Here is a 21,681-nt window from a genome sequence, read left to right as displayed (position 1 = left end):
CTCTGTCCGTTTCTGCTCATCTCAAGAGTGTTGGGCCACGCTAGTGGCTTGCTCCCAGAGGCAAAGTCTGCTGCCTTCTAGGGAAACTGTCAGCATCCCCCAAAAGGAAAGAACCAGTGTGAAAACTTCTGTCTTTCATGATCTCTTTCAGGACCCTGCCATAGTCATTCCATGTCAGCATATCTATTGATCTTTGTGTGTATATACACATACGTATAGCTATATAATTTAACTACGTAGCAAGCATTAGTGAGTGCTTAAAATATGTCTGATGCTGTTAAGTACTTTGTGTGCATTATCTTATTTAATATGTTTAATAATTCCATAACTGTGAATTAGGGCTTTTTTAATTTTTAGATTATTTTATTCTTGTTATTATTATTTTTTTGAGACAGTCTTGCTGTGTCACAGGCTGGAGTGCAGTGGCATGATCTTGGTTCACTGCAACCTTTGCCTCCCAGGTTCAGGTGTTCTTGTGCCTCAGCCTCCTGAGTAGCTGGAATTACAGGTGTGTGCCACCAAGCCCGGTTAATTTTTGTTTTTTTGTTTTTTTTGAGACGGAGTTTCGCTCTGTCGCCCAGGCTGGAGTGCAGTGGCCATATCTCAGCTCACTGTAAGCTCCGCCTCCCGGGTTTACGCCATTCTCCTGCCTCAGCCTCCCAAGTAGCTGGGACTACGGGCGCCTGCCATGTCGCCCGGCTAGTTTTTTGTATTTTTTAGTAGAGGCGGGGTTTCACCATGTTAGCCAGGATGGTCTCGATCTCCTGACCTCGTGATCTGCCTGTCTCAGCCTCCCAAAGTGCTGGGATTACAGGCTTGAGCCACCGCGCCCGGCCTAATTTTTGTATTTTTACTAGAGACGGGGTTTTGCCATATTGACCAGGCTGGTTTCAAACTCCTGGCCTCAAGTGATCAGCCCACCTCGGCCTCCCAAAGTGTTGGGATTACAGATGTGAGCCACTGTGTCTGGACAAGGTTTTTTTTTTTTTTAAGAGATGGGGTCTCACTCTGTTGCCTGGGCTCGTCTTGAACTCCTGGCCTCAAACATTCCTCCTATCTCCTCAGCCTCCCAAAATGTGGGGATTACAAGCATAAGCCATCATGCCAGGTCCAGGTTTTTTTGTTTTTGTTTTTGTTTTTGTTTAAGAGACAAGTCTCACTATTTTCCCTAGGCTGGACTCAAAATCCTGGGCTTAAGCAATCCTTCCGCCTCAGCACCCCTAGTTGAGACTACAGACACACACCACTGCACCCAGCTTGTAGATGCTCTTAATTTCCTCATTTTCCATTGCCTAAGGCTCAGAGAGGTTAAATAACTTACTTAAGGTCACATATTTCAGATTTGAGCCCCTGTCATTTGACTTCAGAGCCTGTAGTCTTATCTGCTATACTATACTGCCACCCTATATTCCTGAAAATGTGACTTTCCTGGGGTCATTCAGCCCAGCTGAGAGCCACCTAAGCATTGATTAAATTGGTTCTGGATCCCCATTCTTCCCCCCTACCTTGCACCACATATTTTGACTGAAGCTTTAAGTCTCTTTTCCTTCTTTTTTCTCCCCATCCCTCTAGCCACAACAGTGCTTGTTTTCCTCTGGGGAATAGACCACGCCAGGGTCCCCTGATATCCAGGATGGATTTGTTTGAGGTGGAATTGGATTCTGAGCTGGAACAACCAGTGGTCCCTACAGAGTGGGTCGGGCAGTGGCCTCTCATTGTAGGGGCTGGAGGTGGCTGTACTCCCTGGCCTCTGGGTTCCCAAATCCTCCAGCTCCAGCCATGATGCCTCTCAAGGGAAGACTTTTGGAGTCTGTGAGCAGTCTCAGGGAGCCCTTGGGGCTCCAGGGAGTAAAAAGCTTCTGACTGAGTCATGTCAGAGGAACCAGCGATTTGGAATTGGGAGGCCTGACGCAGAGAAGATACCGGGGTTAATGTGTAGAAACCTTTGGTTAGGAGGCATGAGTCCTGCCCTTTACATTTGAAAGCTATGGATTTATTTTTTTGAGTGCCTTCCTGGACCAGAGACCACTGGGCCCAAAAAAGAAAACCACTGAAACCAGATGGTACAGGGCTAACCCTGGGGCTGAAGGTAATGATTTGCTTTTAGGCCCTGACTCCTCCTCAGGGACCAGTGAATATTTTTGGCAAAAAGTCTGAGAAAGAGTTCCTGGAAACCAGAAAGAGAGTTGCTTTCAGCTGACTGGGAGACTAGAGGTTGGCTGAGGTCCCAGAGCCAGGGACCCAAGATGATGCTTTTTTCTAGGCAACACTGAGGGTGAAGGCCAGCTGACCCAAAGAGGGTACCGAGGGAGGGGGTGAGCATAGGGAGTACCATGTCCACTCAACGTACCTAACTAAAAGCCCACTCCAGCGCGGCTCAAACCCTTTGTTATGCCCTCTGAGATGACCACCCTGACTCCTCCCCGTAAAATCAGTGTGTCTTCCACTGGGTTTTTAACAGTTGTACCTTTCTACAAGACTCCTTGTACCTCTCTAGCTTGCTTCACTTTGCCTTACAGTGTAGTTATTTTTTTTTCTTTACTCCATTGAATTTTACATGTTTAAGAGAATAACAATGTTGTAATGACAATGTTGTAGTGCCTGGCAGGATGCTATATAAATAGTAGTATCTGAATAAATGTTTGAATGAATGAATGAATGAATGAGAACCAGGTGAGAGTGTGTGTGTGTGTGTGTGTGTGTGTGTGTGTGTGTGTGTGTATTTAGAGGGTGTTTACTGTTGAAAGAAAAAGATGAGCGAAAAGGTGGGATGGGAAGAAAAGAACCCAGGACAAGAGTAAATAAATAATTATAGTCAGGTGCGGTGGCTCATGCCTGTAATCCCAGCACTTTGGGAGGCCGAGGCCGGCGGATCACCTGAGGTCGGGAGTTCGAGACCAGCATTACCAACATGGTGAAACCTCATCTCTACTAAAAATACAGAAATTAGCTGGGTGTGGTGGCGCATGCCTGTAATCCTAGCTACTTGAGAGGCTGAGCCAGGAGAATTGTTTGAACCTGGGAGGCAGAGATTGCAGTGAGCCAAGATCGTGCCATTGCACTCCATCCTGGGCAATAAGAGTAAAACTCCATTTCAAAATAAATAAATAAATAATTATAATAATTACTAATAAATATGGTGTTTACGATGTACTAGGTATATCAATGAATGTTTTCATGTGTAGGACCTAATTTAATATTGACAACAATTATACAAGATTGGTATAACAGTTGTCCTTATTTTACAGATGATGAACTCAAGTTTCAGAAAAGAAGGTAGCTTGCCCAAGTCACATGGCCTGTAAGTAGCAATATGAGGACCAAATGCTGGTCTGTTGGCTTCAAAGGCCCAAGCTCTTCATTGTTAAATCATACTTCTATCCAGTCTCCTCTTATTGTGTTTTCCCGTAGCCCCTGTGCTTGCCTCCCTCCCTCACTCCCTCCCTCCCTCCCTCCCTCCCTCCCTCCCTCCTTCCCTCCTTCCTTCCTTCCTTCCTTCCTTCCTTCCTTCCTTCCTTCCTTCCTTCCTTCCTTCCTTCCTTCCTTCCTTCCTTCCTTCCTTCCTTCCTTCCTTCCTTCCTTCCTTCCTTCCTTCCTTCCTTCCTTCCTTTCTTTCTTTCCTTTCTTTCTTTCTTTTTCTTTCGATCGGTTTTTGCTCTGTTGTCCAGGCTGGGGTACAGTAGCATGATCACAGCTGACTGCAGCCTTAACCTTCGGGCCTCAGGCAATCCTCCCACCTCAGCCCCCTGAGTAGCTGGGACAACAGATGCTCACCACCACATCAGGCTAATTTTTTTTTTTTTTTTTTTTTTTTGAGAGATGGGGGTCTCATTATGTTGCCCAGCCTGTTCTTGAACTCCTGGACTCAAGCAATCCTCCTACCTTGGCCTCCCAATGTGCTGGGATTACAGGCATGAGCCACTGCACCTGGCCTGATTTTGTATCTTTAGTTATATCTCTTGCTCTTAGAGCAATGCCTGACATATAACAGGCACTCAATAAATCACTCAATAAATATATACCTACGACTGACCAATAAATTGGCTATTGACTCTTAAAGTGACAACCCCCAGGTTTCCCTAAAGTCTTCTTCCACTTTTCCCATCAAGTCTGCCTGCCTTCCCTCTGTCCTTCAGTCCCCGCAGTGGGCACCATTCTCCTCTTCAGCCTTAACCTAAAGTTGAACTAGTGGACATTAAATGGCACAGCCAAGTTTTAGTCCCAGACGATCCCTGGACTCAGCAAATGCTGATCAAGTGACTGTCTCTCTCTGGCTTAGGATGGAAAGACGCCAGGAAAGATCGAAGCATCTACCCTGATGGGTTACACCAGAGCTTCTAGAAGGGATTTTGTGGCAGGAGGGAGGGGGGCAGGGGATTGAATGTCTCTGTGACTTGTGCAGGACAGCATGATGGATGAGCAGTGGAAAGCCCTTCTATGAAACATGCCAGACCTGTTGCAATCATATCTCTCCCAACGGCCCAGAATTCTCCTTCCCTGAAGACATACTAAATTGTGCTCTGGATTTATATGTGGGTGGTTACCTGCCTCTGTGCTCCCAAAGGAGGTCTGTCTGCAGATGCCCAGCAGAGGAAGAAACAGATGACAACAGGGGGAGGTTTGAACCCTCTTCCCAAGAGCCTTGGAACTTCATGGAAAGTGACAGCCCTTTAAGAGTTTCCCAACTTTTGCAGATCCTTCTCTCTTTCCCAAACAACCTGCCAGTTTTCAGTTTTGGTACACAGTGAGGATTTATTCTCTCTCTCTCTCTCTCTCTCTCTCTCTCTCTCTCTCTCTCTCTCTCTCTCTCTCTCTCTCTCTCCTGCCTAGCTATCTCTATCTCTAACTTTGTCTTTCTATCTCTCTCTTAAGAAATGGCCAAAGGACCCTGGAGCCTCTGATGCTCAGCCTTCAAGTCCTCCTTGGCAGAACCTGGGTAGAAAGAAAATGGGTAGGCAGGGGGTTAGGAGTAACAGCTCCCCATCTTGAATCTAGCCTTTCCTGGAGCTGTATACACCTGGGAGTCCCCCAGCACATTACCAAATACTGTAGAAGGAAGTCCATGAAGCACACATTGACCACAGCCATACGTCCACACGGTGATGGAGTAGTAAAATACGCTCTTGAACGTGCCTGGGTCCGGCAGTTCACCGGCCCTCATGGCCTCGTCCTTCTTGTCTGGCTCTCCGTGGCTGTGATCTGCTTCTGCCAGCCTACGCATTTTTGTATCTTTTTCTCATTGCATGGCCCCTTGTCTTTAAAAGGCTAAACTGCTCTGTACTAAATTTGGTCACGCAGCGCTCCAAGATTCCCTGGAATGTCCTCAAGTTTCAAACAGCTCTGACAGCGAGGTAGGACCGCCCCCAGCTTAGGGATTGGCTTCTCCTCTCTGGGCCCAGCAGTTGTTGGGTCTTATTGGCTGCTGATTAGTCCAGCCGGGGTCCACTAGCCCTGGGCTGCAGGGAGGCTGCTGCTTCCAGTGAACACTTCAGCACCTGTAGCACAGAAGGGCCAAGGAGCTGCAGTCCTCGACCAGCCGGGGGTTTGCTCCTCAGCCCACTCCCTGCATCCAGATCAGCTCACCCCTCTCCCTTCCCTGCCCACCAGGACTCTGATAGCCCCTGGCAGCCACAGCCCATTTTGCCAAGATGTCTAGGGTAGCCAAATATCGCCGGCAGGTGAGTGAAGACCCCGACATCGACAGCCTGCTGGAGACGCTGTCTCCCGAGGAGATGGAGGAGTTGGAGAAGGAGCTGGACGTGGTGGACCCAGACGGGAGTGTTCCGGTGGGGCTGCGGCAGAGAAACCAGACAGAGAAACAGTCCACGGGTGTGTACAACCGGGAGGCCATGCTCAACTTCTGTGAAAAGGAGACCAAGAAACTTATGCAGAGGGAGATGTCCATGGATGTGAGTGAGCACAGCCCTGGAGGGGAGGAGGGAGACAGGGGAGGGCTGGAGACCCTGGCTTCATGATTAGGATGCTTCCTTCCTTAGAAGAAATGTTCTTGTTGGCAAAGGATTTTAATGCTTCAGAACTGATGATTATCCACTGTATTAGCAGTACAAATCTCTTACTCCTAATTTCTGTTTTATAAGCAGAAGTTGGATATGTTGGAGGAACACAACATCCCACAAAATCAAATAGAGCTACTAGTAGAATGGGAGCTGGAAGGTGTCCTTGAAGAGTCCATTGTCAAATTGACTCCATCCTGGTCCCACAATACCTTTGTTTTTCTCCACTAATTCCATCCTATTGTGAGGAGGCATAAAAAGATAGAGTGATACTTTATGTCTCCTGTCAGCCACCCAAAAAGACAAAGCTAAGCCTTTTTTTTTGTGGGAGAAAAACTCATTTTCAAGTCCCACCCCTATGGGCATCTCACGGCACATGGATCATTTCAGGAGGCTTGGGAGTAAATGAGTTTCCCAAAGCAAAGGGAGACAGGGACCAGGAAGGAGTCTGTGCCTGGGAGATGTGGCTTAAAGACCCGATAGCTTCAAATTTATTCCCAGGGAAGATGTTTTTTGTTGTGGTTAGTTGGTTTTTGGTTTTGTTTTGTTTTTGCACTCTCCAGAGAAGCCTCTGGAGGGAGCATGCTCTCTTTTTGGTAATTAACTCTTTTACCATCTAAGGAGGCCACTTTGCTGGGGGATGAAGATATTCATAGAGGAAGGAAAAGGGGTGACGGTTTTGGAAGCATCTGCCCACACCTACGATGGGCTCAAGCACAACTTGCTTTCTGTTTTCCTTAGTTGGCATGGAGGAATTTTTTTTTTTTTTGTCACTTTTGCATTTATATGTGAGTTTTCCTTGGACAAACTAGCCTCCAATGGAATATGACTTTGTGGGATCCCTTTGTCCATGGGAAAGAGTGTTGCATAGGAAAATTGTTCAAGTCTTTGTTCTAGTTCTCTTACTCAGCCACATCTCTTGTACATTATCCATTACATGTGAATTCTTGCAAGAAAAAGATCAGTCTCAATTCTTGCTTTTTGTTTTACTTCTATGAAAACTGAGGCACAGAGCTTCAAATGACATGCACATTCTCACAGAGGAACTGAGAATGGGAACATTATAATCTAAAATGTGTGTGGCATGTGTGGCTGGGTATGAAATTGTGTTGACTGCTAGTCACAGAGCATATTGGTGGACACAGCCCTGACTCCTTTAGTGTAGCAATGGGAAAGAAGGGAGGAAGAGGGAAGGGGGTGAGGCAAAGAGGAGCTGGAACTCTGTCTCTGTCCCTACCACCCCTCCTCCACCACCTATGTTTAAGCCTTGGCCAAGAAGAGGGAGAAGGAGGGAGGAGGGAGAGAAGCCAGGAGGCTCAGGAATTTATTATCCTGTATACACAGTGGTTGCCCCGGATGCAGCTATGATAATGATGAATAAAACCAAAACATTTACAGAAAAAGTGGTAGCACTTACTGTGAGAGCCCCATACCTCAACACAGCTATCAGGAATCATACAGAAAGAAATGAAATGCAGCCAGAGGCTTTGGCACCCCTGGAAATCATTGGCTCTGCTCTTCCCTACTCCCAGTCACAGGCTCTGGGCCCATGACTACCATGTATCCAATAGCTTCCGGTGCTCAGAAAGGTACTCCTAAGGCTGAAGTCAAACAAAGCAGTCTAATCACAAGCAGGAGTGTGAAGGATTCTCATGTTCCTGGAAATTTCACTATCATAGACTTTTTCTTCAGCCAGTTAATACGGTGACAAGCATCTCCTCCCCTGCCTCACCTCCCTCACCCCTGCCAGGCCCACACTTGGCTCTGTGGACAGAGCCCAAGTCAAGGAATAGAAGTGTGTGTGTGTGTGCACATCCTTGATGTAAGGAGATGCTTTTAGGTCCGGTTTTCCCTTGTGGATGTAGGCTGTTCTGATCCCCTCACTCTTTCTCACCCTGTCCAAGGACGTACATTGGCATAATGGCTGGCTGGAGTTTAGGGTGCATGCTGAACCTGGGCAGAAGTCATCTCTATAAATCTGGGTGAGAATGAACCCTAGAAGGTGGCTTCTTTAGCACCATTAGCAAAATAGTGAGTGTGTGGCCAAGAACTTGGATTTAAGTATCAGAAAAACCTCGTTTGAGTAACGGTGTCTCTGTGTAAGTCACAAGTTATCTAATTTAAGTCTCAGTTTCATCACCTACAAAATACGGATAGTAGTACCCATCTCACAGGGTTGTGAATACTAAAAGGGGTACTGCGGTAGAGCACTTAGCACAGAGCTTGGCGTGTCATAAACACTCAATAAAGGCCAGCTATGAAATTATTATTTCATTTGAGTCAAGGAACCCAGAAACTGGTGAAGTGGGCCAAAAGGAAATCTCTACTCCTGCCCAGCTCCTCTCTTCCCTCAGTCTCCTGAGGACTGTGCAAGCCTCACCTGTCAGTTTAATGAGTGGCCCAAGTAAACAAGCAACCCCTGGGTGCTCAGGGTGGGGACCACCAACACTACAGACACAGCACAGTGCTGGGGGCAGGTGGACTCCAGGCTGATGGCCTGGCTGCAGCCCTCACTGATGGTGGCCTTCACTCCCTGTGAAGAACTGAAAAGTGGTTGAAACAGAGAGTAAAGCAAGATGATCATTTACTAAGAACCTTCTACATGCCGAGCGTGTTCACCTTTTCTTTAAACCTCACAATTCTTGGGAGATGGGTATTTTTATTCCTATTTTTTCTTAGAGAGGTTGAATAACCTTCCCAAAGTCACACAGCTAATTAGTTGAGATCAGTGCTTCTTCCTCGCTGCCATACTAGGGTGCAAAAAAGACAGTAATGTCAGTCCCTGCCCTGAAAAAATTGTAATCTAATTAGATTCTGTACGAAACACACACGTATAGAACCATCAGTTACAGAGTAGAGACCACAAATTCTTATATTGGCTGAAATAATAGTCTTCTGTCAAATGTTCACCTCCCCACCCCCACGAGTAGGAACATAATTATTAAAACTAAGTGTGGATTAGGGAAAGTAAATCCTGACTAGATACTGGATGCCGTTAAGGACTTTCTGTTAATTTCTTTTAAGTGTGATAATGGTGTTGCAGATATACTTTGTAAAGGATTCTTCTCTTTTAGACATAAATACATAAATATTTATGGGAAAAATTTATTGGCTTTGGGAATTAGCCTTAAAATAATCTGGATGGGGGTATAGATAGAACAAGATTGGCCACCAGTTGACAATTGTTGAAGCTGGGTGATGAGTCTACATGGGTGTTCATTATATTATTTTTTCTACTTTTGTATGTATGTTCGAAAATTTTCATAATAAAATTAAAAGAAAGAAAGAAACCAATAGTGGGAGGTCGGCCTTAAGACAGTCTTAAGGTCTGTCTTTTCCCTAGAAGGAGAGCCCCAAGATGCATACTCTGGCTATTGCACAAAGTGAGTCTAGGCTGTGGGAGGGCCCTTGGCCTGCTTCTCCTTCCAGGGGCTCCCTCCATGGGATGGGATACTCCAGAGATCCTCCTGATTGTTTAACCATCTTTTTCATGAATATTCCACCCATGCCTCTTCCAGGTCAACTCCTATTTGTCCTGCCTATCTCAGGCACCACTTCCTTCAGGTAGTCTTCCAGTCAGGCACCTGGTCGGAGCGTTCCAATACCAGTCTGTACCAAAGCCCTTGGGACATCACTTTTGTATCTTGTGTGACTTGGAGGGCAAAATGCAAATTCAGGGCCCAGCACACAGCAGGCCTTCAGCCTCTGTTTTGAGTGAATGTTAGCAGGGGATTGGGGAGGGTAGAGGTAGGACTTGGAAGAATTGACCCCAGCTTCTCTCCCTCCCTTTAAAGGGCCAGACCTGTCAGCCAGTGTAGCTCCACCCTGATCATCCGGGAACCTCTCCTTCAGCCCAGGTAGAAGACAAAGCCCCTGGGCAAGCGTATAGCCAACGGTTCAGTGAACCTCTTGTCCTTGCCTCAGGTTTCAGGAACCAGATCCCAACCGGTCAACTTGTGTGTCCTCTTTCCTTCCCAAGTGGGAAAGAAAATCTCCAGCCTGCCTCCCCCTCCCCTCTCCCTGGTGTTACCAGGGGCTGGGGATTAGCGCCTGTACCCAGCCAGGGGCAGGGGCAGCTGAGCTGGGGGGTGGGGTGGAGGAAAGCTCTCCCTAGAGGTAAACTTGAGAAGCAAACCCGAAGCACCCCACTAATAGCGGCTGCTGGGCCTGAGCCCTCCTGACCTTCCCCTCCCACTGCCTGCACAGCCTCTGCAGCCCCCTCCCCCGTCGGTTCTAGTTCACAGTTCAGTGTCCAGGGTATCTCTCTACAGGGCTGGGAAGGCCCGAGGTCGGCGGCCTAAACCTCAGAATGCCCTTTGCAGAGGGCTGAGACTTATCAGGAGTGCACTGAGCAGCACGGCTCAACGCTTAAGGAGATTAACCCCAACTGGTACACACCCAAAATAGCCCTGGAGGCTAGGGTGGAGAGGGCAGAAGAGGTGATGGGGGCCTGTTGACCCAGGGAGGGAAAAGCAGGCACCGGAGAGGGCTAGACTCTGTTAAAATCTCTCCCTGAAACTTGAAACTGCCTCTATCCAGAGTTTGAAAAAGCAACTGATTGTTTCTTAAACTAGGTGGTACAATCCACAGGTGTTTGTTTTAAATATTGTTCTTACTCATATGTTTTCTTCTGTATGCATGTAATATTTAAAGAATTTTGAGGGCAGGTGTGGTGGCTAATGCCTGTAATCTCAGCACTTTGAGAGGCTGAGACAGGAGGATCGCTTGAGCTTAGGAGCTCAAGACCAGCCTGGGCAACATAGCAAGACCCCATCTCTAAAAGGTTAAAAATTAGATTAAAAAAAAAAAGAATTTTACCAGCCTGGCCAACATGGTGCAACCCCATCTCTACTAATAATACAAAAAAAATGGCCGGGCGTGGTGGCTCACACCTGTAATCCCAGCACTTTGGGAGACTGAAGCAAGCAGATCACCTGAGGCCGGGAGTTCAAGACCAGCCTGACCAACATGGAGAAACCCCTTCTCTACTAAAAATACAAAATTAGCCAAGCGTGACGGTGCATGTCTGTAATCCCAGCTACTCAGCAGGCTGAGGTAGGAGAATCGCTTGAACCCGGGAGATGGAGGTTACAGTGAGCTGAGATGCACCATTGCTCTCCAGCCTGGGCAACAAGAGCAAAACTCTGTCTTAGAAAAAAAAAAAAAAAATGCCAAGCGTGGTGGCGCATGCCTGTAGTCCAGCTACTTGGGAGGCTGAGGCAGGACAATCACTTGAACCCGGGAGGCAGAGGTTGCAGTGAGCTGAGATTGAGCCACTGCTCTCCAGCCTGGCTGACAGGGTCAAAAAAAAAAGTCCATCTCAAAAAAAAAATAAAAATAAAAAGAATTTTGAGCAAGTGAGGCATTAGTGCCTGCTCTCCCCCTCAGTGCTGCCCTCTGGGTGCCTGCCTTCTCCTTACTGGGACAGTAGGTATAAGAGCTTGGCTGGGCTGTGTGCGATGGCTCACGTCTGTAATCCCAGTGCTTTGGGAGGCCGAGGCGGGCAGATCAAGAGATCAAGTGATCGAGACCAGCCTGGCCAACATGGTAAAACCCCGTTTCTACTAAAAATACAAAAATTAGCTGGATGTGTTGGCACACACCTGTAGTCCCAGCTACTCAGGAGGCTGAGGCAGGAGAATCCCTTGAACCCAGGAGGTGGAGGTTGCAGTGAGCCGAGATCGTGCCACTGTACTCCAGCCTAGCAACAGAGCAAGATTCTGTGTCAAAAAAAAAAAAAAAAAAGAGCTTGGGTGGATGGAAACTGCAAGAGGGAGGCAGGACAGATAGACAGGACCAAGGAGCACTTGTAAAATAAGATGACTCACCAGTGAGAGCGGGATATAGATGGTTGAGAGAGGTGGGATCTGAGTCCTACTAACCAAGTGGAGGTTGCTCCCAGCATCAGAGAAGGCTGGAGGCTTCAGGGTTTCTGGGAGCTTCATGGTCCCCAGGCTGGGACAAGAAGGTGAGGTCAAAGCCCTGGTCTTATCTGTCTATCCTCCTTCAGTCTCTCTTTCTCCCCTCCAGGAGACTTTAGAGTATCCTTGTCAGACCGTATCTACAGCTGGTCCCACAGTGTGCAGAGCCCGTATGAATCTCACCGAGAGATAGGCAATCTATACACATGTGTATAAACACACACACACACACACACACACAGCAGGAACAGAGGAACAACACACAGCAGCATGCATGGGAGACAGGAGAGGCGATGCTGATATTTGCATGCCTACAAAGTTGGATAAACAGGAATATCCTGAGCCATAGAATGCAGGCCTTTCCAGATCAGGCCCTTCCTTTTTTATTGGACCACTTTTGTATAACCAGCAAAAGAGCAGTGGTCTCCATTCGGTTCATCAGTTCCCCCAACGGCTTGTTAGTGTTTGGGTGGTATGGTGAGACAGAAAGTCCATGGGTGTCTGGAATCTGATAGGTCCAGGTTTGAATTCTGCTCCTGCCCCTTACTGATCCAGTGACCTGGAATAAGTTACCCAAGGAAGACAGAACATTAACTTGATTGAGTGCCTTCTGGTGCCAAAGGCTTTATCAATGCTATCTCATTAACATAGCTTCTTGAGGCCCAATTACTTTACCTGTCAAGTGGGGATGATACAATCACCCTTGAAGGGTTATAGTGAAGATTAAATAGGATGAGGCATTGAAAGTGTTTGGCACATCATGAGAGACCTTCATTCCTCACTCTTCAGAGTTTGTACCCGTGTATCTGCCAAATCGACATTATTTTATCTCTCATGAAGTTTAAAAAAAAAATCAAAACAAAACCAGTGGGAGTGAAGGAATGACAAAGAGAGAGGGGAAGGGGAGGAAGGAAAGCAGGGAGGCAGGGCTTATGTAATTACTCGCTGCCTGGCCCCAGCCACCTGATTTCTATGAGCTTCTGCCGAATTTATTTGATATCCCAGGCTCAGGGGCCCAAACTGAGTTTCTGGGTTGGAAAAAGGCAGAGTGAAAGGAGATTAGGAGAAGCTTTCGAGGTGGATTCTCCTTGTCTGCAGGCTTCCACCCCAGCACAAGCTCAGAAAAGCCAAGGCTGCTTTGGGCGAACTTGGTTTCAGCTGTCCCTGGGGCCCACTGCAGAAAGGACAAGCCGGGTTGTCGGGATGCTGTTTACAAACAGCTAGGAATAGAAGCACCTCCTGTTCCCACACCCCTCCACCACCCTCTCCTGGACAGCCCTCAGGCGCCTTCCGATTGTTACTTCAATCGGCCTTCCTTCCAGATCAAGCCAGCAGGGCTGGCAGGACCCCTGCCCCCGAGCCTGGCAAGTGAAAGGTGCTGCATCCTCGGGCAGAAATTCCCAACGAAGATCTGAGTGCAGAATATATGAGTCTAGTGGTTAGAATAGTCTCCTCGGGCCAGCTAGACCGGGGTGCAGATCCTGCTCTGCTGGTTGCTGGCTGTATGACCCAAACAAGCGACTTCACCTCTTGGAGCCTGAGTTTCCTCACCTATAAAATGGAAATTACGGCCGGGTGCGGTGTCTCAAGCCTGTAATCCCAGCACTTTGGGAGGCCGAGGCAGGCGGATCACCTGAGGTTGGGAGTTCAGGATCAACCTGACCACCATGGAGAAACCCTGTCTCTACTAAAAATACAAAATTAGCTGGGCGTAGTGGCACGCACCTGTAATCCCAGCTACTTGGGAGGCTGAGGCAGGAGAATCTCTTGAACCCGGGAGGGAGAGGTTGTGGTGAGATTAGACGGCGCCACTGCACTCCAGCCTGGGCGACAAGAGCAAAACTCTGTCTCAAAAAAAAAAAAAAAAAAAAAAAAAAGGAAATTACAATGGTTTTTCATAGGATAGTTATGAGGTTTCAGCAAAATAATCCACATAAAGCACTAAGCAGAGTGCTGGCTTGGACACCTAGTAGTAAAGGCCCGTGAACATTAGTTTCCTCCCTTCCCTTCACCCCTATCTGCCCCTCTCATTCCCATTCTCTTCATTCTTTTTATACACAGAATTCATGAATCATGCTTTATGTTTACAAGGAGGGAGGAGGACTCCATTAAATCATTATTTCGCCAGCTCTTATTAGAGTTCCTATTATGTACTTTCTAAATACCAGGATAGAGTAGTGAACAAGATAGACAAAGTTCTTGCCCTCATAGAGGTTACATTCTATTTGTTTGTTTTTGAGACAGGGTGTCACTCTGTTCCCCAGCATGGAGTGCAGTGGCATCATCTTGGCTCACTGCAACTTCCATCTCCTGGGCTCCAGCGATGCTTTCGCCTCAGCCTCCCGAGTAGCTGGGACTACAGTTGTGCACCACCATGTCCAGATAATTTTTTTGTATTTTTAGTAGAGACGGGGTTTCACCATGTTGCCCAGGCTGGTGTGGAACTCCTGGGCTCAGATGATCTGCCCACCTTGATCTCCCAAAGTGCTGAGATTACGGGCATGAGCCACTGTTTTGTTTTTGTTTTTGTTTTTTGTTTGTTTGTTTGTGTTGAGACACAGTCTTACCCTGTTGCCCAGGCTGGAGTGCAGTGGTGCAATCTCAGCTCACTGCAGCTTCCACCTCCTGAGCTCAAGGGATCCTCTTGCCTCAGCCTCCCGAGTAGTTAGGACTACAGGTGTGTGCCATCACGTCCAGATAATTTTTAAATTATTTGTAGATACTGGGGTCTCCCTGTGTTGCCAAGGCTGGTCTTGAACTCCTGGGCTCAAGTGATCCTCCTGTCTTGGCCTCCCAAAATGCTGGGATACAGGCATGAGCCACCCTACCTAGCCAAGGTTACATTCTAATGGGTGAGACAGACAATATATGTATTTCCATATGCAGATCATATATAGCATGTGTGCATGTAACATATAACATATATCTTCTAAAAAGAGTAATGCCATTTAAGGGAAGAGTTTATGACCAACCATATCAGTGGGGGACCACTTCTGACAAAATAGTCAGGGTCTTCACCACCAAAAGAGGTGACATTTGAGCAGATTCTTTTTTTTTTTTTGAGACAGAGTCTCACTCTGTTGCCCAGTCTGGAATGCAGTGGTGCGATCTTGGCTCACTGCAACCTCTGCCTCCCAGATTCAAGTGGTTCTCCTGCCTCAGCCTCCCGAGTAGCTGCGATTACAGGTGCCTGCCACCACACCCAGCTAATTTTTTTTTTTTTTTTTAGTAGACACGGGGTTTCACCATGTTGGCCAGGCTGGTCTCGAACTCTTGACCTCAGGTGATTCACCTGCTTCAGCCTCCCAAAGTGTTGGGATTACAGGTGTGAGCCACTGCACCTGGCCCATTTGAGCAGATTCTAAATGGACCGAAGGAGCTAGCCTTGGAAAGATGTGGGGAAAAGCTTTCCAAGCAGAGGGAACATCAAAGACACAGGCCCTGGAGTGGGGGCAGGGTTAGGGTATCAGAGGAAAAGCCAGGCCCCATAACTAGAGCAAGAGGAGTGGGGAAGGAGGCTGGAGGAGACGAGGCCTTGGAAGTAAGCAGGGTTCCGATCACGTGGGGCTTTTAGGGCAGCAGAGTTTGACTTTTTATTCTAAATGCCATGAGAAGTCATTGGAGTGCTTTGAGTAGGGGAGACATGTGATCTAATTTATGCCTTTAAAAGGCTCATTCTGCCAGCTTTCAGATAGACTATAGGAAGCCAAGAGTGCAGAAATGAGACCAGTTAGAAGGGTGTTTCTGTTGCTCAGGTGAGAGCTCAAAGATGGTTTGATGAGAAATGGAAACTGGCTGATGCATTGGGGGAAAGAGAAGAGTCGGGGTGAACAGTACCGCCTAAGCTATTGGGTGAATTTGATGTCTTTTTTTTTTTTTTTTGAGACAAGGTCTGGAGTGCAATGGCATGATCTCGGCTCGCTGCAACCTCCGCCTTCTGGGTTCAAGTGATTCTCCTGCCTCAGCCTCCCGAGTAGCTGGGATTACAGGCACCCGCCACCACGCCCAGATAAGTTTTGTATTTTTAGTAGAGACAGGGTTTTGCCATGTTGGCCAGGCTGGTCTTGAACTCCTGACCTCAGGTGATCTGCCTGCCTCGACCTCCCAAAGTGCTGGGATTACAGGCGTGAGCCACCGCACCTGTGGTGCGGTGGCGGGCACCTGTAATCCCAGGTACTCGGGAGGCTGAGGCAGGAGAATCACTTGAACCCAGGAGGTGGAGGTTGCAGTGAGCCGAGATCATGCCACTGCACTCCAGCCTGGGTGAAAGAGTGAGACTGTCGAAAAAAAAATACAATTTAAAAAAACCCGAAATGCTGGTATCACAGGCGTGAACCACCACGACCGTCCGAATTTGATGTCCTTTACTGCCATGGGAAACAGCAGGGAAGGAGTTGTTTTGGGAGGTGAAGAATTCTAATTTGAACAAGTTAAGTTTGTTGTGCTTAGTAGACCCCCCAAGGGGAAATGTTGGGTTGACAGGAGTTGTGTAAGTCTGGGGCTCAGTGGGAATAGGGGACAGGAGATTAGATTTGGGAGTCATCAGTCAGTGGATGATACTGAAAGCCATGAGCCTGGAAGAGATCACGTGGGGAATAAATGTGAGTGGAGGCCCCAGCACTTTGTTATACCCACATTTAGGTGTTGGCAGAGGAGAAGGAGCCAGTGAAGGGACTGAGAGGTAGGAGGACATTCAGAGTGGTTTCACCAAATCAGGTGAGAAAGGACGTCCAGAAGGAGAGCATGTACTCCACCACATCCATTCTTGCTGAGAGGTTTAATAAGGTGAGACAGATAATCAATCCCAGTAATTGGTAAGATGGAAGCCATTGGAACCTTGGCAAGAATGATTTCACTGTGGTGAATAGTGGACTAAAAAGAGAGAATATGGATAAGGATTGAAGATGGAGCATCTAGACAAGTCTCTTTTTTCCTCAGTTTTGTTCTAATGGGAAGCAGAATAGTAGGGTGGCAGCTGAAGATAAATGTGGAATCAGGGAGGATATTTTTGAAAGACAGGGAATATTCTAGCATGGCTGATGGGGATAATTCAGTAGACAGGGAGACTTTTCTAACACCAGGAAAGGGGGCAAAAAGGGGTGGAGTTCAGTTGAGGGGTCACGAGTCAGCAGCAGGTGGTCATGTCTTGTATTAGGAGAGAAGGCAGCAGAGATGGACCAAGATGCAGCCAGGTTGATAAGTGTGGTGATGGGAAGATGAGATTTGCCTCATACGTGCAAAGTGCTGCTCTGGAAGGACAGCACTGGCGGCCATAAGTTGATCTGAAGGGAGGAGAAACCAAGGAGACTATGACAATAGTCAGAGGTCAAGCCTCAGGTCACAAGAAAAATGCTCAGTGCTCCCTGGATGAGGGCAGAGAAAACATGAAAGTACTTCTGGATATGAAATCTGGCATGAGAATGGTCAACAGACAACAGCCAGCTGCCAGAGCTGCTTGAAAATCCAGTAGATTTTCACCTCCAGTGCATCGATCTTCTGTCCCTAAAGCCACCCATGCCCAAGGAGAAGGAGGGAGCACACTGGTCCCTTCCCAGCATATGACTGACAGCTGGTGTGGTGGGACAAGCGCTGGACTTGCAAGCCAAACCAGGGGGACCTGGGGCTAATTCCCAAATTGACTATTTATCAGCTGGGTGGACTCAGACAAGCATTTAATATTTCTAAGCTTCACTTTATTTTATTTTATTCTTTAATGCCTTGTCTATATTTCATTTTAGTTGACAATAATGTTTTATAACATATTTTATTGGAATATAAAATATTTACAGAAATGTGCACAAAACATAAGTGTAGAGTTTCATGAATCATCACAAATGAACAAGAAATTGAATGTTGTCAGCACCACAGTCCTGTCCCCGCCCAAGCTTCCTCTCCAAAGATAGCCCCATCCTGATTTCTAATCCCCTAGGTTAGTCTTGCTTTTATATATTATATATATATATATATATATATATATATATATAAAACATATAATATATAAATATATAAAAATATATAATATATATAAATATATAATATATATATAGTGAGAGAGAGAGAGAGCGCCTCATGCAGCGTGTATTTTTTGGTGTCTGACTTCTTTTTTTTTTTTTTGAGACGGAGTCTCGCTCTATGGCCCAGGCTGGAGTGCAGTGGCGTGATCTCGGCTCACTGCAAGCTCTGCCTCCTGGGTTCACGCCATTCTCCTGCCTCGGCCTCCCAAGTAGCTGGGACTACAGGCACCCGCCACCATGCCCGGCTAGTTTTTTTGTATTTTCAGAAGAGACGGGGTTTCACCGTGCTAGCCAGGATGGTCTCAATATCCTGACCACGCGATCCACCCGCCTCGGCCTCCCAAAGTGCTGGGACCACAGGAGCAAGCCACCGTGCCTGGCTGGATCTGTAGCATTTTTAAACCTTCATTGCTATGCAGCATTTTCCTATGTGAAAATACCACAATTTATTTATTCATTTCACTGTTAATGGACATTGGATTGTTTCCAGTTTGGAGCTATTACAAACAATGCTGTTATGAACATTTTCAGACATTTTTAGTGCACTTCTGACTTCATTTCTGTTGGGTATGTAACTGAGAGTGGAATTTCTGGGTCATAGAGAATGCATAGTGAACTTTAATTTCTTCTTCTGTCAATAAGGGTGATACCACCTAATTTGAAGGTCTCCATGAGGAAAAGATACAAAAGTTTGAAGAAGGTCTAACATAGTGCTTTGCAAACAGTAGGCACTAAGTTAAGTGATAGTCATCAACATCATTTCTTTCTTTTTGTTTTTTCTTTTTGAGACAAGGTCTTTGTCGTCCAGGCCAGAGTGCAGTGGCGCAATCTTGGCTCACTGCAACCTCTGCCTCCTGGGCTCAAGCGGCCCTCCCACCTCAGCCTCCTGACTACAGGTATGCACCACCATACCTGGCTACTTTTTTTATTTTGGGTAGAGACAGGGTTTTGCCATGTTGCCCAGGCTGGTCTTGAACTCCTGGGCTCAAATAATCCACCAGCCTCAACCTCCCAAAGTGCTGGGATTACAGGCCTGAACCACCCCTCCCAGCCCATCATGTTTAATGGAGTCTATCTCTGAGAGCAACTAGGTGCTGTATATCCTTTTCAGCATGTTCTGCCTCCTGTCCTCCTGACCCTCTCTATTGAGATTTGGACACTTCACTAAAGCCCAGGTCAGATTCCTCTACCTCAGGACTCATCTCTTCCAAAGATGATGACTTAGAGGCATATCCTACTTCATGGCCTCTTCTCATTCCTAGCCTTACCTACTCCCAATATGGACTGACTTCTTTTCCACTCAATTTTCAGGTTTCACTTGTAATTTTCCTCTTTGGCTTATATGTTACTATGGTTATTCTGAACATTATCCTCAATTCTCATGCTTAGTCCTCCCCAACCTTCCATCACCCCTAGCCTGGATGAAAGTAACCATTTAGCAGTTCTATGGTACATCCAAGCTACTGAACATACCCGGAGAAAATAGCAGCCTCAAATAGCACTATATTGGTGCCTCTGTGGATTAAAACCCTATAACCTCAGCCAAGTCCTCAAAGCTGCCCAGAAAACATCTACACTCCTTCTTCTCACTCCTCTGGGACATTATTCTGAAAGTTAGCTTTTTTTTTTTTTTTTTTTTTGATACCTGTCACCCAGATTGGAGTGCAGTGGCATGATTATGGCTCACTGCAACCTTGCCTCCTGAGCTCAAGTGATCGTCCCACCTCAGCCTCCCAAAGTGCTGGGACTGTAGGCGTGTCCCACTGTGCCCCGTCAGGCTTTCTTTACAAACTCTCTTGTCACGTGTCTCTTTTCACCCTCAACAGATGATCTAGCCTCATATTTCGTGGAGACACTTGAAGCCATCAGATGAAAATGTCTTCAGATTCCTCTTCTGTCACTTGAAAACTTGCAAGCATACATATATGCAAGCTTTTGCCCGCCTTTCTCTCCCTGTGTTTTTTTTTTTTTTTTTTGGAGACAGAGTCTCACTATGTCACCCAGGCTGGAGTGCAGTGGCACAATCTCAGCTCACTGTAACCTCTGCTTCCCGAGGTCAAGTGATTCTCATACCTCAGCCTCCTGAGTAGCTGGGATTACAGGCATGTGCCCCCATGCCCAGCTAATTTTTGTATTTTTAATAGAGGTGAGGTTTCGCCAAGTTGGCCAGGCTGGTCTTGAACTCCTGCCCTCAAGTGATCCATCTGTCTTGGCCTCCCCAAGTGTTGGGATTACAGGCGTGAGCCACCGAACCTGGCTTTCCCTTTCTCTTTTATCCCACGGAAAGGATATCCCTCTTCTGTCCCAGATTATTACCCAAACCCACTTTTTAGAATCTATTATCTCCTGCCTCCACAGGGACCTTTGCTCCTTTAAACATCTCTCTCTCTCTCTTCAACATTCCCTTTTACTGGCTCTTTCTCCCCAATTCCCACATTCTCTCCTTTCCTTCTTAGCTAAGCTGTAGGAAATGGCATCTATGCTCACTATCACCCTGGACGTCTCTGCCCCCACCCACGACTGCACAGATGAGGTATCTGGGGACCTCCTTGTTGCCTTTATCTGAACACACTTTTTAGTCTTTATACTGTTTGTTTACTTTGTGGTATTCAACCACTCTGTCATTCTTTAAAACACTCATTTCCCTTGGTGTCAATATAGCACATTCTCCTTGTTTTCCTTTCATCTCTTTAGCTGTTCCTTCTTAATCTCCTCTGTGAGCAGCTCATACTCTATTGCCTAAATATTATTGTTTAGGGCTCTGCCCTTCCTATGCAGTCTTCATGGCTACCTTCATCCAACCCCATGGATTCAGCTATCCCCGTATGCTCTCTTTCTATCTCTGGCCTAGATCTCTATTTTGAGTTCTAGATCATTCAGTTGCCTCTTGGACTCCTCAAGTGTCTCAAATTCAGCTGATCTGCAAATAAATTAATCATTGTCACCCCACCCCACCCCTAAACCTGCTTTTCCTCCTGTGTTCCGCACTTTGGTGAATAGAAGTACCATCTAATCAGACACCTACGTCATAACCCTGGGCTGTCCTGCTCCAATCCCTCTCCCAGTGTCTCCAGACTTTCCTGGTGTTAGGATCCTGTTGTTTCTGCCTCTGTGATCTCTCTGGACTCTGCCTCTCCTCGCAATTCAACTTCTATTGCTCCCACGCATATCACTTATCAACTAGGAGAACGTTACAGCCTCCTAACTCATCTCCCAGCCTCTCTTCTCGTGCCATTGGAATCCATCCTCCCCACAGTTGACCTTCCCTCTGTAAAAGCCTTCAATTGCTCAATGTAGCTTCCATCATCAAATTCACACTTCTTAGCCTGGCTTAGAAGGCCACTGATGATCCAGTGCCTTCCTGTTTCTCAAGCTACGAATGCTCTTCACCTTGACTCTCACCCTACAGTTTTACTTGATCATTGGTTCTCCAGAGCGCCAGGCTTTATCTTGCTTCCCTGTGCCTTTGAACATATTGTCGCCTCCAACTGGAATGCCAGGCCTAGCCAACCCTCATTCCTCTTTCAAGCCTTAACTAAGTTGACACTTTGTCTAGAAGCTTTCCGGACCCCTCCAGCCTGAGTTGTTGTGCTCCACCTCTGTGTTCACAAAGCACCACCTGCAAGTTCTGGCACTTCCTGTTCCATTGGCATGTAACACATCATTTCAGCATTGTCTGTTTCTGTGCTTTTCCCAAACTTCTTTTTTTTTTTTTTTTTTTTTTTTTTTTTT

At 46.8% G+C, this 21,681-nt stretch overlaps 1 protein-coding gene across 1 annotated transcript in view; it reads left to right on the top strand.

Moving 5' to 3' along the window:
- Positions 1-5,400: 5,400 nt before the first annotated feature.
- The window catches only part of LMOD1 (leiomodin 1), a 52,710-nt gene continuing 36,429 nt past the window's right edge, over positions 5,401-21,681 (top strand). The window contains exon 1 of the mRNA XM_010378857.2: positions 5,401-5,909. Within this exon, the coding sequence (XP_010377159.1) occupies positions 5,649-5,909 (261 nt within the window). The 5' untranslated portion in view covers positions 5,401-5,648. The remainder of the gene's footprint in view (positions 5,910-21,681) is intronic.

Source organism: Rhinopithecus roxellana, chromosome 1 (genome assembly GCF_007565055.1).
Source record: "Rhinopithecus roxellana isolate Shanxi Qingling chromosome 1, ASM756505v1, whole genome shotgun sequence".
Classification (NCBI taxonomy): domain Eukaryota; kingdom Metazoa; phylum Chordata; class Mammalia; order Primates; family Cercopithecidae; genus Rhinopithecus; species Rhinopithecus roxellana.
Note: the sequence above shows the minus strand (reverse complement) of the source record. Positions and strands in the feature narration are given on the sequence as shown.